Genomic DNA, 17,049 nt, shown 5'->3' on the forward strand with positions numbered 1-17,049 from the left:
TAGTGAGAACACCCATCTACCTACACTACCAGAAGAAGAGTGAGAACACCCATCTACCTACACTACCAGTAGTGAGAACACCCATCTACCTACACTACCAGAAGAAGAGTGAGAACACCCATCTACCTACACTACCAGTAGTGAGAACACCCATCTACCTACACTACCAGAAGAAGAGTGAGAACACCCATCTACCTACACTACCAGAAGAAGAGTTAGAACACCCATCTACCAACACCACCAGAAGAAGAGTGAGAACACCCATCTACCAACACCACCAGAAGAAGAGTGAGAACACCCATCTACCTACACTACCAGAATAGAGTGAGAACACCCATCTACCTACACTACCAGTAGTGAGAACACCCATCTACCTACACCACCAGAAGAAGAGTGAGAACACCCATCTACCAACACCACCAGAAGAAGAGTGAGAACACCCATCTACCTACACCACCAGAAGAAGAGTGAGAAGACCCATCTACCAACACTACCAGAAACCTCTAAAAAATAATGAAGGGCAGAAATCTCTGAAGCCACACATGTGGCTTCTTCCCTCTCTTCTTTTCTGGCCTATTCTATACCTTTATCTACTTTCATCCGTACATTCTCCCCTCCCCTCCCCTCCCCCCCTCTCCCCTCCCCTGCTCTTTCTCCCCTCCCCTCTCTTCTCTCCTTTCCCCTTCACTCCTTTCCCTTCCTCTTTCATTTCCTCTCCTCTCTCCTTCCCCTCCCTTCCTTTCCTCTCCTCTCTTCTCTCCTTTCCTCTCCTCTGCTCTTTTCTCCCCTCCTCTCCCCTCCCCTCCTCTCTTTCTCCCCTTCCCACCTTTCCTCTCCTCATCTTTCCTCTCCTGTCTCCTTCCCTTCCCTTAATTTCCTCTCTGCTCTCCTTACCTATCCTCTCCTCCTTTCCTCTTCTCCTCTCCTCCTTTCCTCTTATCCTCTCCTCCTTTCCTCTTCTCCTCTCCTCCTCTCCCCTCCTATTATCATTTCTCCCCTCCCTCCTCTCCTTGGCTCTCTCATTTCCCTCCTCTGCTCTTTCCTCCCCTCCTCTGCTCCTCTCCTCTTTCCCCTCTCTTCCTTTCCTCTCCTCACCTCTCTCCTTTCCCCTCACCTCCTTTCCGCTCCTCTTCCCTCCTATCCTCTCTCCTTTCCCCTCCTTTCCTCTCCTTTCCCCTCCTTTCCTCTCATCTCCCCTCCCTTCCTTTCCTGCTCTTTTCTCCCCTCCCCTTTCCCCTCCTTTCCACTTTCCTCCTTTCCAATCATCTCTTTCTTCTCCTCTCCTTTCCTCTCCTTTCCTCTCCCCTCCCCTGTTTTTTTACTGTGTCCTCTCCTGTCCTATCCTCTGATCTTTCCTCCCCTCCTCTCCCATTTCCCCTCCCCTCCTTTACTTCTCTCCCCTCCTCTGCTCTTTTCTACCCTCCTCTGCTCCTCTCTCCTTTCCCATCCCCCCTTTCACCTCCCTTCCTTTCACCTCCTCTCTCCTTTCCTCTCCTCTCTTCTTTCCCTAAGCATCAGAAATCAGAAATAAACTCACCCAGCGGGGTCCCAGCAATTAAAATCATGGAAGGTGGCGTAATGATGGGTTTGATGGGTTATCTGTAATTTCATGTCTTTCTGGCGGCATGTGTGTGTATGTTTGTCTGTGTGTGTGTTCTTGTGTTCTTGTGTGTTCTTGTGTGTGTGTGTGTGTGTGTGTGTGTGTGTGTGTGTGTGTGTGTGTGTGTGTGTGTGTGTGTGTGTGTGTGTGTGTGTGTGTGTGTGTGTGTGTGTGTGTGTGTGTGTGTGTGTGTGTGTGTGTGTGTGTGTGTGTGTGTGTTAGTGAAATGAGGGGTTCCATCTGAAGTGGAGGAGCAGCAGGACGTTGGTGGAAGGAACAGAACAATCAGAGAAATCTTCTGCAGGTACTTCAGGAGAGCGAACGCCGAGCGTCATCAAGGCCTGTACTGTACTGTACACATGTCCATCTCCACTGCTGGGGCCGCAGGGGTACTGGTACTGTACTGTACTGTACACATGTCCATCTCCACTGCTGGGGCCGCAGGGGTACTGGTACTGTACTGTACTGTACACATGTCCATCTCCACTGCTGGGGCCGCAGGGGTACTGGTACTGTACTGTACTGTACACATGTCCATCTCCACTGCTGGGACAGCAGGGGTTCCGGTACTGCACTGTACACATGTCCATCTCCACTGCTGAGGCAGCAGGGGTACCGGTACTGCACTGTACACATGTCCATCTCCACTGCTGAGGAAGCGGGGGTACCGGTACTGCACTATACACATCCATCTCTACTGCTGAGGCAGCAGGGGTACCGGTACTGCACTATACACATCCATCTCCACTGCTGAGGCAGCAGGGGTACCGGTACTGCACTATACACATCCATCTCCACTGCTGAGGCAGCAGGGGTACCGGTACTGCACTGTACACATGTCCATCTCTACTGCTGAGGCAGCAGGGGTACCGGTACTGCACTATACACATCCATCTCTACTGCTGAGGCAGCAGAGGTACCGGTACTGCACTATACACATGTCCATCTCCACTGCTGAGGCAGCAGGGGTACCGGTACTGCACTATACACATCCATCTCCACTGCTGAGGCAGCAGGGGTACCGGTACTGCACTATACACATCCATCTCCACTGCTGAGTCAGCAGGGGTACCGGTACTGCACTGTACACATCCATCTCCACTGCTGAGGCAGCAGGGGTACCGGTACTGCACTGTGCACATGTCCATCTCTACTGCTGAGGCAGCAGGGGTACCGGTACTGCACTATACACATCCATCTCCACTGCTGAGGCAGCAGGGGTACCGGTACTGCACTATACACATCCATCTCCACTGCTGAGGCAGCAGGGGTACCGGTACTGCACTATACACATCCATCTCCACTGCTGAGTCAGCAGGGGTACCGGTACTGCACTATACACATCCATCTCCACTGCTGAGACAGCAGGGGTACCGGTACTGCACTGTACACATCCATCTCCACTGCTGAGGCAGCAGGGGTACCGGTACTGCACTGTACACATGTCCATCTCTACTGCTGAGGCAGCAGGGGTACCGGTACTGCACTATACACATCCATCTCCACTGCTGAGGCAGCAGGAGTACCGGTACTGCACTATACACATCCATCTCTACAGCTGAGGCAGCAGGGGTACCGGTACTGCACTGTACACATCCATCTCCACTGCTGAGGCAGCAGGGGTACCGGTACTGCACTATACACATCCATCTCCACTGCTGAGTCAGCAGGGGTACCGGTACTGCACTGTCCATCTCTACTGCTGAGGCAGCAAGGGTACCGATTCTGCACTATACACATCCATCTCCACTGCTGAGGCAGCAGGGGTTCCGGTACTGCACTATACACATCCATCTCCACTGCTGAGACAGCAGGGGTTCCGGTACTGCACTATACACATCCATCTCCACTGCTGAGGCAGCAGGGGTACCGGTACTGCACTGTACACGTCCATCTCCACTGCTGAGGCAGCAGGGGTACCGGTACTGCACTGTACACATGTCCATCTCTACTGCTGAGGCAGCAGGGGTACCGGTACTGCACTATACACATCCATCTCCACTGCTGAGGCAGCAGGGGTACCGGTACTGCACTATACACATCCATCTCCACTGCTGAGGCAGCAGGGGTACCGGTACTGCACTATACACATCCATCTCCACTGCTGAGGCAGCAGGGGTACCGGTACTGCACTATACACATCCATGTCCACTGCTGAGGCAGCAGGGGTACCGGTACTGCACTATACACATCCATCTCTACTGCTGAGGCAGCAGAGGTACCGGTACTTCACTATACACATGTCCATCTCCACTGCTGAGGCAGCAGGGGTACCGGTACTGCACTATACACATCCATCTCCACTGCTGAGGCAGCAGGGGTACCGGTACTGCACTATACACATCCATCTCCACTGCTGAGTCAGCAGGGGTACCGGTACTGCACTGTACACATCCATCTCCACTGCTGAGGCAGCAGGGGTACCGGTACTGCACTGTACACATGTCCATCTTTACTGCTGAGGCAGCAGGGGTACCGGTACTGCACTATACACATCCATCTCCACTGCTGAGGCAGCAGGGGTACCGGTACTGCACTATACACATCCATCTCCACTGCTGAGGCAGCAGGGGTACCGGTACTGCACTATACACATCCATCTCCACTGCTGAGTCAGCAGGTTTACCGGTACTGCACTATACACATCCATCTCTACTGCTGAGGCAGCAGGGGTACCGGTACTGCACTGTACACATCCATCTCCACTGCTGAGGCAGCAGGGGTACCGGTACTGCACTATACACATTCATCTCTACTGCTGAGGCAGCAAGGGTACCGGTACTGCACTATACACATCCATCTCCACTGCTGAGTCAGCAGGGGTACCGGTACTGCATTGTCCATCTCTACTGCTGAGGCAGCAAGGGTACCGGTACTGCACTATACACATCCATCTCCACTGCTGAGTCAGCAGGGGTACCGGTACTGCACTATACACATCCATCTCCACTGCTGAGTCAGCAGGGGTACCGGTACTGCACTATACACATCCATCTCCACTGCTGAGTCAGCAGGGGTACCGGTACTGCACTGTCCATCTCTACTGCTGAGGCAGCAAGGGTACCGGTACTGCACTATACACATCCATCTCCACTGCTGAGTCAGCAGGGGTACCGGTACTGCACTGTCCATCTCTACTGCTGAGGCAGCAGGGGTACCGGTACTGCACTATACACATTCATCTCTACTGCTGAGGCAGCAGGGGTACCGGTACTGCACTATACACATCCATCTCTACTGCTGAGGCAGCAGGGGTACCGGTACTGCACTATCCATCTCTACTGCTGAGGCAGCAGGGGTACCGGTACTGCACTGTCCATCTCTAATGCTGAGGCAGCAGGGGTACCGGTACTGCACTATACACATCCATCTCCACTGCTGAGTCAGCAGGGGTACCGGTACTGCACTGTCCATCTCTACTGCTGAGGCAGCAAGGGTACCGGTACTGCACTATCCACATCCATCTCCACTGCTGAGTCAGCAGGGGTACCGGTACTGCACTGTCCATCTCTACTGCTGAGGCAGCAGGGGTACCGGTACTGCACTATACACATTCATCTCTACTGCTGAGGCAGCAGGGGTACCGGTACTGCACTATACACATCCATCTCTACTGCTGAGGCAGCAGGGGTACCGGTACTGCACTATCCATCTCTACTGCTGAGGCAGCAGGGGTACCGGTACTGCACTGTCCATCTCTAATGCTGAGGCAGCAGGGGTACCGGTACTGCACTGTCCATCTCTAATGCTGAGGCAGCAGAGGTACCGGTACTGCACTGTCCATCTCTAATGCTGAGGCAGCAGGGGTACCGGTACTGCACTGTCCATCTCTAATGCTGAGGCAGCAGGGGTACCGGTACTGCACTGTCCATCTCTAATGCTGAGGCAGCAGGGGTACCGGTACTGCACTGTCCATCTCCAATGCTGAGGCAGCAGGGGTACCGGTACTGCACTGTCCATCTCTAATGCTGAGGCAGCAGGGGTACCGGTACTGCACTGTCCATCTCCAATGCTGAGGCAGCAGGGGTACCGGTACTGCACTGTCCATCTCTAATGCTGAGGCAGCAGGGGTACCGGTACTGCACTGTCCATCTCTAATGCTGAGGCAGCAGGGGTACCGGTACTGCACTGTCCATCTCTAATACTGAGGCAGCAGGGGTACCGGTACTGCACTGTCCATCTCTAATGCTGAGGCAGCAGGGGTACCGGTACTGCACTGTCCATCTCTAATGCTGAGGCAGCAGGGGTACCGGTACTGCACTGTCCATCTCTAATGCTGAGGCAGCAGGGTACTCAGACACAGACACGCATACAGGGTGCTCTCTCTCACATGGATAATAACACACACAGACAGACAAGAAAATATGCACTCAAAGACCCACAAATCTGCACACACTGTAAATGTACACTAACACACTCACAGACACACACAATCGTAAATGCAATCATACACCACCCCCCCACTCCTGAAAAGCACTTTCTCAAAAGGTCAAATCAAAACATGACTCACTCTTAACACGAACTACATCTATTTTTTTTATACCAGGAACAGGACTCGCAAATTAAATTAGGAAAAGGGGTGAAAGAAAGTACACCTTTAAGAGAGGTTATTAGTCCAAACTGTGTGTGTGTGTGTGTGTGTGTGTGTGTGTGTGTGTGTGTGTGTGTGTGTGTGTGTGTGTGTGTGTGTGTGTGTGTGTGTGTGTGTGTGTGTGTGTGTGTGTGTGTGTGTGTGTGTGTGTGTGTGTGTGTGTGTGTGTGTGTGTGTGTGTGTGTGTGTGTGTGTGTGTGTGTGTACATATTTAAAGGAGAGGTTATCATTTAGTCCAACCTCTACCTTTACGCCACGCGTCACTGGAGTCACCCCAGAGTCCTGGCCTCTTAAACGCTCGCTTTCATTTTAACAAGGAGAAGGAGAGGTGAACTATAATAGGCAGGGAAAGGAGAATAACTTGACCTCCGACCCCTATCTCCCTTTAATAGACCACAACGGTGACCTTGAGGGAGGAGGATGAGATGGGAGATTGATTGTGGCCATTTTGCTTAATTAGCACACCAGAGAGTGGGGGAAAGGAGAGGGAATGTGGTGGGTAAGGTAAAAGGTGAAGGGAGTGTGGGGGGAGGGAATATGACAGCATGTGTGTCATCATTATCTCAAGGTAAGAAAGCAAAACGTCAATGCAATCCTTCCGTGAACCCCTCTCCATCCCCTCTTCCTCTCCTTCCTTCTCCCAAGCTTCAGTTCAATCCACCATTACAACAGAGTTGAATGTCAAATTTCCTCCATCCATATAGGGCTATAAATAGACACTGGGCAAAATGATGCAGGATAGGCCGGTCTGGAAGATGATGATGGTGATGAAAGTCCATAAATGTATACGCAGCTGACCAATAAGAACACAGTAATAGCTGTGGTTCATCTGGGAAGGATGTGGGATTTTGAAGATGAAAAACATATAAGAGACCTGCTTTACATTCCCTCAGTTTTAGCCTAAGATTTTAGTCACTTTATTAACTCTGTAGGGGTATGCACTTCTAAACCTGTCAAATAAACTGCTAAGAATAATAGTGCTTAGCAGTTATACATACAGAACCAGTCAAAAGTTTGGACACACATACTCATTCAGGGGTTTTTCTACATTGTAGAATAATAGTGAAGACATCAAAACTATGAAATAACTCATATGGAATCATGTAGTAACCAGAAAAGTGATAAATATATTTTTATATTTGAGATTCTTCAAAGTAGTCACCTTTTGCCTTGATGACAGCTTTGTACACTCTTGGCATGCTCAACCAGCTTCATGAGGAATGCTTTTCCAACAGTCTTGAAGGAGTTCCCACATATGCCGAGCACTTGTTGGCTGCTTTTCTTTCACTCTGCGGTCCAACTCATCCCAAACCATCTCAATTGGGTTGAGGTCGGGTGATTGTGCAGGCCAGGTCATCTGATGGAGCACTCCATCACACTCTTTCTCGTTCAAATAGCCCTTACACAGCCTGGTGGTGTTTGGGGTCATTGTCCTGTTGAAAAACAAATGATAGTCCCACTAAGGATAAACCAGATGGGATGGCGTAATGCTGTGATAGCCATGCTGGTTAAGTGTGCCTTGAATTCTAAATAAATCACAGATAGTGTCACCAGCAAAATCACCCCCACACCTCCTCCTCCATGCTTCATGGTGGGAACCACACATGCAGAGATAATCCGTTCACCTAGTCTGCAACTCACAAAGACACGGCGATTTGAACCAACAATCTCTAATTTGGACTCATCAGACCAAAGGACAGATTTCCACCTGTCTAATGTCCATTGCTCACGTTTCTTGGCCCAAGTAAGTCTCTTCTTCTTATTGGTGTCCTTTCTTTGCAGCAATTTGACCATGAAGACCTGATTCACTCAGTCTCCTGTGGACAGTTGATGTTGAGATGTGTCTGTTACTTGAACTCTGTGAAGCATTTATTTTGGCTGCAATCTGAGGCTGGTAACTCTAATGAACTTATTCTCTGCAGCAGAGGTAACTCTGGGTCTTCCTTTTCTGTGGTGGTCCTCTTGAGAGCCAGGTTCATCATAGCACTTGATGAACTTTAAAAGTTCTGTCATCAAGGTGGCTACTTTGAAGAAAAATATATTTTGATTCGTTTAACACTTTTTTGGTTACTACATGATTCCATATGTGTTATTTCATAGTTTTGATGTCATCACTATTATTATGCAATGTAGAAAATAGTACAAATAAAGAAAAATCCATGAATGAGTAGGTGTGTCAAAACTTTTGACTGGTACCGTATATACAGTGCCGTGCGAAAGTATTCGGCCCCCTTGAACTTAGCGACCTTTTGCCACATTTCAGGCTTCAAACATAAAGATATAAAACTGTATTTTTTTGTGAAGAATCAACAACAAGTGGGACACAATTATGAAGTGGAACGACATTTATTGGATATTTCAAACTTTTTTAACAAATAAAAAACTGAAAAATTGGGCGTGCAAAATTATTCAGCCCCTTTACTTTCAGTGCAGCAAACTCTCTCCAGAAGTTCAGTGAGGATCTCTGAATGATCCAATGTTGACCTAAATGACTAATGATGATAAATACAATCCACCTGTGTGTAATCAAGTCTCCGTATAAAAGCACCTGCACTGTGATAGTCTCAGAGGTCCGTTAAAAGCGCAGAGAGCATCATGAAGAACAAGGAACACACCAGGCAGGTCCGAGATACTGTTGTGAAGAAGTTTAAAGCCAGATTTGGATACAAAAAGATTTCCCAAGCTTTAAACATTCCAAGGAGCACTGTACAAGCGATAATATTGAAATGGAAGGAGTATCAGACCACTGCAAATCTACCAAGACCTGGCCGTCCCTCTAAACTTTCAGCTCATACAAGGAGAAGACTGATCAGAGATGCAGCCAAGAGGCCCATGATCACTCTGGATGAACTGCAGAGATCTACAGCTGAGGTGGGAGACTCTGTCCATATATTGCACAAATCTGGCCTTTATGGAAGAGTGGCAAGAAGAAAGCCATTTCTTAAAAAGAAATCCATAAAAAGTGTCGTTTAAAGTTAGCCACAAGCCACCTGGGAGACACACCAAACATGTGGAAGAAGGTGCTCTGGTCAGATGAAACCAAAATTGAACATTTTGGCAACAATGGAAAACGTTATGTTTGGCGTAAAAGCAACACAGCTCATCACCCTGAACACACCATCCCCACTGTCAAACATGGTGGTGGCAGCATCAGGTTTGGGCCTGCTTTTCTTCAGCAGGGACAGGGAAGATGGTTAAAATTGATGGGAAGATGGATGGAGGCAAATACAAGACCATTCTGGAAGAAAACCTGATGGAGTCTGCAAAAGACCTGAGACTGGGACAGAGATTTGTCTTCCAACAAGACAATGATCCAAAACATAAAGCAAACTCTACAATGGAATGGTTCAAAAATAAACATATCCAGGTGTTAGAATGGCCAAGTCAAAGTCCAGACCTGAATCCAATCGAGAATCTGTGGAAAGAACTGAAAACTGCTGTTAACAAATGCTCTCCATCCAACCTCACTGAGCTCGAGCTGTTTTGCAAGGAGGAATGGGAAAAAATGTCAGTCTCTCGATATGCAAAACTGATAGAGACATACCCAAGCGACTTACAGCTGTAATCGCAGCAAAAGTTGGCGCTACAAAGTATTAACTTAAGGGGGCTGAATCATTTTGCACGCCCAATATTTCAGTTTTTGATTTGTTAAAAAAGTTTGAAATATCCAATAAATGTCGTTCCACTTCATGATTGTGTCCCACTTGTTGTTGATTCTTCACAAAAGAAATACAGTTTTATATCTTTATGTTTGAAGCCTGAAATGTGGCAAAAGGTCGCAAAGTTCAAGGGGGCCGAATACTTTCGCAAGGCACTGTATATATATAGTTGTATCTATTTGAGGGATTTAACCATTTTTGGTTCTATACAGCACCATTTCATCTAGCAGTGTGTAGCCTCGTGGTTAGAGCATTGGACTCGTAACCGGAAGGTTGTGCAAGATCGAATCCCCGAGCTGACAAGGTATAGATCTGTCGTTCTGCCCCTGAACAAGGCAGTTAACCCACTGTTCCTATGCCGTCATTGAAAAGAAGAATTTGTTCTTAACTGACTTGCCTAGTTAAATAAAGGTAAAATAAAAACATGTAACTCAAGCATTCTTACACACCATTCATCCATCGACGAGTGCCGGCTTGAACAGTCAAGCCCAAGTCGCTCGTTGATGATCAGATAAGAGGTCGCCATGGAAACTGGGGACATTCACTTTTCAGAAAAGCTACAGGGGTCCCAGAATGTGACCGAGAATAAGTGTGAAAAGTGCTGAAACACCCAGAAAGAACACTACCGTGTGTGTGTGTGTGTGTGTGTGTGTGTGTGTGTGTGTGTGTGTGTGTGTGTGTGTGTGTGTGTGTGTGTGTGTGTGTGTGTGTGTGTGTGTGTGTGTGTGTGTGTGTGTGTGTGTGTGTGTGTGTGTGTGTGTGTGTGTGTGTGTGTGTGTGTGTGTGTGTGTGTGTGTGTGTGTGTGTGTGTGTGTGTGTGTGTGATGCACTGTAGGCTCATGGGAGCCTATCTGACCCAAGTCTGTTTTTACCCCACATTGGGAAGACAAGGAGAGATGGGAATAATGGAGGGAGGGAGAATACGGGGTGCTCTCTTTCTTCCTTCTTTCTCTCTTACCTGGAGTGGGGGGGCAAGAGAGGAAGGGATATGAGAGGTTTCATTTCTTTCTTTCATTTTGTTACCTGGTTCGGTGCAGTTTTTCTTTTCCTCGTCCTCTTCCATGCTGCTATTACTGTCCAATGTGTCCACCTCCTGCAGTAGCTTCCTGCCTCCCCATCGCTCATCATCATACGTAGTGGGGCTGGATGTGTCATAACCTATGAGACACAGGTAGAGGAGGCTTGAAACGAGGTAACCAGGGCATGTTCCTTAAGGCACATGGATCAAAATTCTTTGCAACACAAAATGAAAACGAGCATTTGTTGTTGGACCAGTTCAGTATTACCTCCCAGTTTCTCTCGGTTTTATTCTGTTTTGTCCCTACTTAACACGACCATGATCTACTTTGAAATCAACAAAAAGTCTGAGGAGGATTATTTTGTCAGTGTTGAAGTTATATTTATCAAGTTATTATGCCCTGAGAAATGAAACGAAGGGAAAGAACTGGGGGCAGAATACATGGTATTGAATCACACAGTGCACTCTGAATAAAGAACACATCCAGAGGTAAAAACAGGGTACAGGATTCATTCATTTTCTCCTTTGGACAACCCTGAACCCACTCTGAACCCTTTCAGCTGGCTGACCACACGTCTGACAGACACAAAAGAGACAAGCAACTCTTTGAATCAAAATCGGAAGCAGAGGTATTCAATTGTCCTATAGTCAGACCTAGAGGTATGCCTGAACTTTCCACCTGGCATCATCACCTTTGATTCTGTACTCACAGGGCAGGCAGCGGGCATTGCGTGCCAACATTCAATGTGTATTTACCTCCTCTCACAGACACACACATGCACACACACAGGCCATCCATACACACACATACACACACACAGAAATAACAAGCATAACGCACCGGTGATGAATGTGTCACTGCCTGCAAGGCGTTGAGTGCTTCTCCATTAAGCTCAGAGAACATAACACACACACACACGCACACGCACGCACTTCATGAAGTGGATCATAAATAATCAACAGAATTCATATATATTCGGCACGTTGTTTAATAGTTTCGCAGACAAGCACACAACGGGAAGAGGAGATGCATTAGCTGGAGTGTCATTGTTGGCTTGAACACACACACACACAGTAGTGTGTGTCCCTGTTGCATTGCATTGTTCCGTTACCAGGATGAGCACACTGACATAGCAGCGATGCACAAATCATGAGTATGAAATATGAATATTCATATACAAGCACCAAGCCTTCTGTCCTTGTTCTGTAATGAAGATTCAATGGGATATAAGTGACAGCTCACGAAAAGCAAACGTCGACCTCGAATAGAGTACTAGAGGAAGGGAGTAGGGGTGGACAGCTTTTGTCTCTCTCTGTAACCTGGAGAAGTGTTTTTAGTATACCCCTGGGTACTCTGCCCTGATTTCAGCTAAGCTGCAGTATAAAACACCTGAGCTTCACTGCGGTTGTACAGGCAATGCTTCTCTGACACACCTACTCATTCAAAGGATTTTCTTTACTCAAAATTTTGTCTCCATTGAAGAATAATAGTGAAGACATCAAACCTATGAAATAACACATTTGGAATCATGTAGAGACCAAAAAAGTGTTCAACATATTTTTTAGATTTGAGATTCTTCAAAGTAGCCCCTTTTTGCCCTGATGGCAGCTTTGCACACTCTTGGCATTTTCAGACCAGCTTCACAATATGCTGAGCACTTGTTGGCTGCTTTTTTTTCTCTCTGCGGTTCAACTCATCCCAAGCCATCTCAATGGGGTTGAGGTCAGGTGATTGTGGAGGCCAGGTCATCTGATACAGCACTCCATCACTCTCACTGGTCAAATAGCCCTTACACAGCCTGGAGGTGTGTTTTGGTCATTGTCCTGTTGAAAAACAAATGATTGTTTCCGCTTTGTGGAACTAACTATGCAGGTTGGTGTATCGCTGCAGAATGCTGTGGTAGCCATGCTGGTTAAGTGTGCATTGAATTCTAAATCAATCACAGACAGTGTCAGCAGCAAAGCACCCCCCACACCATCACCCCTCCATGCTTCATGGTGGGAATCACACATGCGAATATCATCTGTTCACCTACTCCGCGTCTCACAAACACACAGCGGTTTTATTATTGGTGTCCATTAGTAGTGGTTTATTTGCAGCAATTCGACCATGAACTCTGTGAAGCATTTATTTGGGCTGCGATTTCTGAGGCTGGTAACTCTAATGAACTTATCCTCTGCAGCAGAGGTAACTCTGGGTCTTCCTTTCCTGTGGCGGTCCTCATGAGAAACAGTTTCATCATAGCGCTTGATGGCTTTTGAGACTGCACTTGAAGAAACTTTCAAAGTTTTGACTGACCTTCATGTCTTAAAGTAATGATAGACTGTCATTTATATTTGCTTATTTGAGCTGTTCTTGCCATAATATGGACTTGGTATTTAACCAAATAGGGCTACCTTCTGTATACCACCCCTAAATTGTCACAACACAACGGATTGACTCAAACACCATCCCAACCGTGAAGCACAGGGGTGGCAGCATCATGTTGTGGGGGTGCTTTGAGCAGGAGGGACTGGTGCACTTCACAAAATAGATGGCATCATGAGTTTTGAAAATTATGTGGATATATTGAAGCAACATTTCAAGACAACAGCTAAAGCTTGGTCGCAAATGGGTCTTCCAAATGGACAACGGCCCCAAGCATACTTCCAAAGTTGTGGCAAAATGGCAACAAAGTCAAGCTATTGGAGTGGCCATCACAAAGCCCTGACCTCAATCCCATTGACAATTTGTGGGCAGCACTGAAAAAGTGTGTGCGAGCAAAGAAGCCTACAAACCTGAATCAGTTACACCAGCTCTGTCAGGAGGAATGGGCCAAAATTCACCAACTTATTGTGGCAAGCTTGTGGAAGGCTACCCGAAATGTTTGACCCAAATTAAACAATTTAAAGGCAATGCTACCAAATACTAATTGAGTGTACGTAAACTTCTGACCCACTGGGAATGTGATTAAATAAATCAAAGATGAAATAAATCATTCTCTCCACTATTATTCTGACATTTCACATTCTTAAAATAAAGTGGTGACCCTAACTGACCTAAGACAGGGAATTTTTACAAGGTTTAAATGTCAGGAATTGTGAAAAACTGAGTTTAAATGTATTTGGCTAAAGTGAATGTAAACTTCCGACTTCAACTGTAGATTACTGTAGCCTACTGATGACGCTACATAGGTTACTGTAGCCTACTGATGACATTACTGTAGCCTACTGATGACATTACATAGGTTACTGTAGCCTACTGATGACATTACATAGGTTACTGTAGCCTACTGATGACATTACATAGGTTACTGTAGCCTACTGATGACATTACATAGGTTACTGTAGCCTACTGATGACATTGCACAGGTTACTGTAGCCTACTGATGACATTACATAGGTTACTGTAGCCTACTGATGACATTACATAGGTTACTGTAGCCTACTGATGACATTACATAGGTTACTGTAGGTTACTGTAGCCTACTGACAACATTACATAGGTTACTGACGCCTACTGACAACATTACAGTAGCCTACTGCCAACGTTACATAGGTTACTGTAGCCTACTGACAACATTACATAGGTTACTGTAGCCTTGTGACAACATTACATTGGTTACTGTAGCCTACTGACAACATTACATAGGTTACTGTAGCCTTGTGACAACATTACATAGGTTACTGTAGCCTACTGACGATGTTACATAGGTTACTGTAGCCTACTGACGACATTACATAGGTTACTGTAGGTTACTGTAGCCTACTGACAACATTACATAGGTTACTGTAGCCTTGTGACAACATTACATTGGTTACTGTAGCCTTGTGACAACATTACATAGGTTACTGTAGCCTACTGATAACATTACTGTAGCCTACTGATGACGTTACATAGGTTACTGTAGCCTACTGACGACATTATAGGTTACTGTAGCCTACTGACAACATTACATAGGTTACTGTAGCCTACTGACGACATTACATAGGTTACTGTAGCCTACTGACAACATTACATAGGTTACTGTAGTCTACTGACGACATTACATAGGTTACTGTAGGTTACTGTAGCCTACTGACAACATTACATAGGTTACTGTAGTCTACTGACGACATTACATAGGTTACTGTAGGTTACTGTAGCCTACTGACAACATTACATAGGTTACTGTAGTCTACTGATGACATGACATAGGTTACTGTAGCCTACTAACGACATTACATAGGTTACTGTAGTCTACTGACGACATTACATAGGTTACTGTAGCCTACTGACAACATTACATAGGTTACTGTAGCCTAGTGACAACATTACATGGGTTACTGTAGCCTACTGACAACATTACATAGGTTACTGTAGCCTACTGACGACATTACATAGGTTATTGTAGCCTACTGACAACATTACATGGGTTACTGTAGCCTACTGACGACATTACATAGGTTACTGTAGCCTACTGACGACATTACATAGGTTACTGTAGTCTACTGATGACATTACAAGCGTAATTTAGAAATTAGGGAGATGGTTAATTAGAGAAGAGTGGATGGACTTTTCAACGCTAGCTAAGTCTATAGTTGTCACATTGGATTTATGAACTACACAAAAGGTAAGGCGTGTTTTTATTCTGGTGCTGCTCTGCACACACAAGCGTGTTAGCTAGCTAGCTAACGTTTGCGGTGGTCCAACGTTAAACCTACTCGGAAGTTCAATGACATTTAAAGTTTCTTTGTAGAAGCCACTCCTCCATAGGTATAATTCTGCGGGCCTAATTCAGATAAAGTTGCATATTGCGCTCTACACTGTGACTGGCAGCACAGTGTGTGTGTTTGTCTTTCATTATGATTAAACCATGCTGTTAGGGCAAAATAAAATTAACTAAATTTCCTATACAGATGAAATCGCTTACCCACTCCATAGAAAACTGCTCTATGCACATTGATTGGTGAAGTCATTTGTTGTCGAGCTAAATGTAAAAATATATATATTTCAGAGGTTTAAAAAAACAACAGAAAGGAACGCCAAAAACTGTTACTTTTATTTTGGTTCGAACTGGTTCATAACTTCATTTTGCTGGTTGGAACAGTGGAATGGAACGAAAAAAAAAGAATGGTTCTTTTCGGAACGAAACCATTGGAAAATAAATGTGGTTCCAACCCGTGCTCTACATTGCAGGAAAAAAACTGTTTCAGCTGTTTGAAAAATGTAAAAATTCTCCAACTTCAGGACAAGGGCCCTACCCCCCTCTTGACCACACACCCACACCAGCCATCCTCACATACTTTGTGCCCCCTCAGATTTTTAAGGGTGCATGACACCCCTGACCACACTCCAGTCCAGTTCAAAACTCTGTAAAGCGAGTACTCAAAAGTAGCCTACAGTTTAAACACAATTTGCATGATGTGCAAAATCAATGTAACATTGTATTGTTACAAAACAGTAACAAAACAATGGACTCTATGGGCTACATAACAGCCATTATGGAACTCCCACTTCAGCATTCCATCCCTCAACAGGGGGGTAAGTTGATAGGCCTACCCTCACCTGAATTTTCTGCTAGGTAGGAGAAGCCCTTGACGACGAGAAGCATCCCTCCCAACAAGCATATTTGGATCAAAACCAACTCCTTTCGCTTTTTCCGTCTCGCTTTGATCTTTTTCTGGTTCAGCATCACTTGCGGCGGGCGATTCCGGGTTCGGACACCGGCTGGAGGCATCCTTTCTGCGGCTTCTTCCTCGTCCATCTAGCCGCCGGAGTAAAATGAGCAGCAAAGCTCTGAGGGAATTTTACACGAACGGATACAAAGTGGAGGAACGGTGTGTGTGTGTGTGTGTGTGTGTAATGTGCGGGGAGGAGGAGGGGGGTATCTTGTAAAAGTTTCAATTCGGTATCCTTGGAAAGTCGCGAGTGTTGAGGTGTAGACTGCAAGGTTTGTTTTCCTTTTGAAGTGCCAGGGCGTCTTGCTTCTATGTCATATTACACTTTAATTTCATGCAATAGTAGAACAGGCGGCAGGAGCGCTCCATAGATGCGACTGTGGCGTCTCGTGCGCGCAACGCCGGATTGCTCACTGATGTGTATGGTGATGTTATTGTAGGATGCTGTGTCCGAAAAGAGAGAGAGCGCGCGCGCGAGAGAGAGAGAAAGATAGATCAAATGTGCAAGCTGTTTTGACGTATAAATTGCCCAGAGACAGTG

At 46.3% G+C, this 17,049-nt stretch overlaps 1 protein-coding gene across 1 annotated transcript in view; it reads right to left on the bottom strand.

The window, feature by feature from the left end:
• The window catches only part of LOC124016274 (sodium/potassium/calcium exchanger 3-like), a 71,704-nt gene extending 54,806 nt beyond the window's left edge, over positions 1-16,898 (bottom strand). Inside the window, exons 1-2 of the mRNA XM_046331821.1 lie at positions 16,396-16,898; positions 10,874-11,008 (exon numbers count right to left, since the gene is read on the bottom strand). Coding sequence (XP_046187777.1) covers positions 10,874-11,008; positions 16,396-16,594 — 334 coding nt within the window. The 5' untranslated portion in view covers positions 16,595-16,898. The remainder of the gene's footprint in view (positions 1-10,873; positions 11,009-16,395) is intronic.
• Between the last annotated feature and the right edge of the window lie 151 nt (positions 16,899-17,049).

This window comes from Oncorhynchus gorbuscha, linkage group LG26 (assembly GCF_021184085.1).
Source record: "Oncorhynchus gorbuscha isolate QuinsamMale2020 ecotype Even-year linkage group LG26, OgorEven_v1.0, whole genome shotgun sequence".
In the NCBI taxonomy this organism is placed as follows: Eukaryota; Metazoa; Chordata; class Actinopteri; order Salmoniformes; family Salmonidae; genus Oncorhynchus; species Oncorhynchus gorbuscha.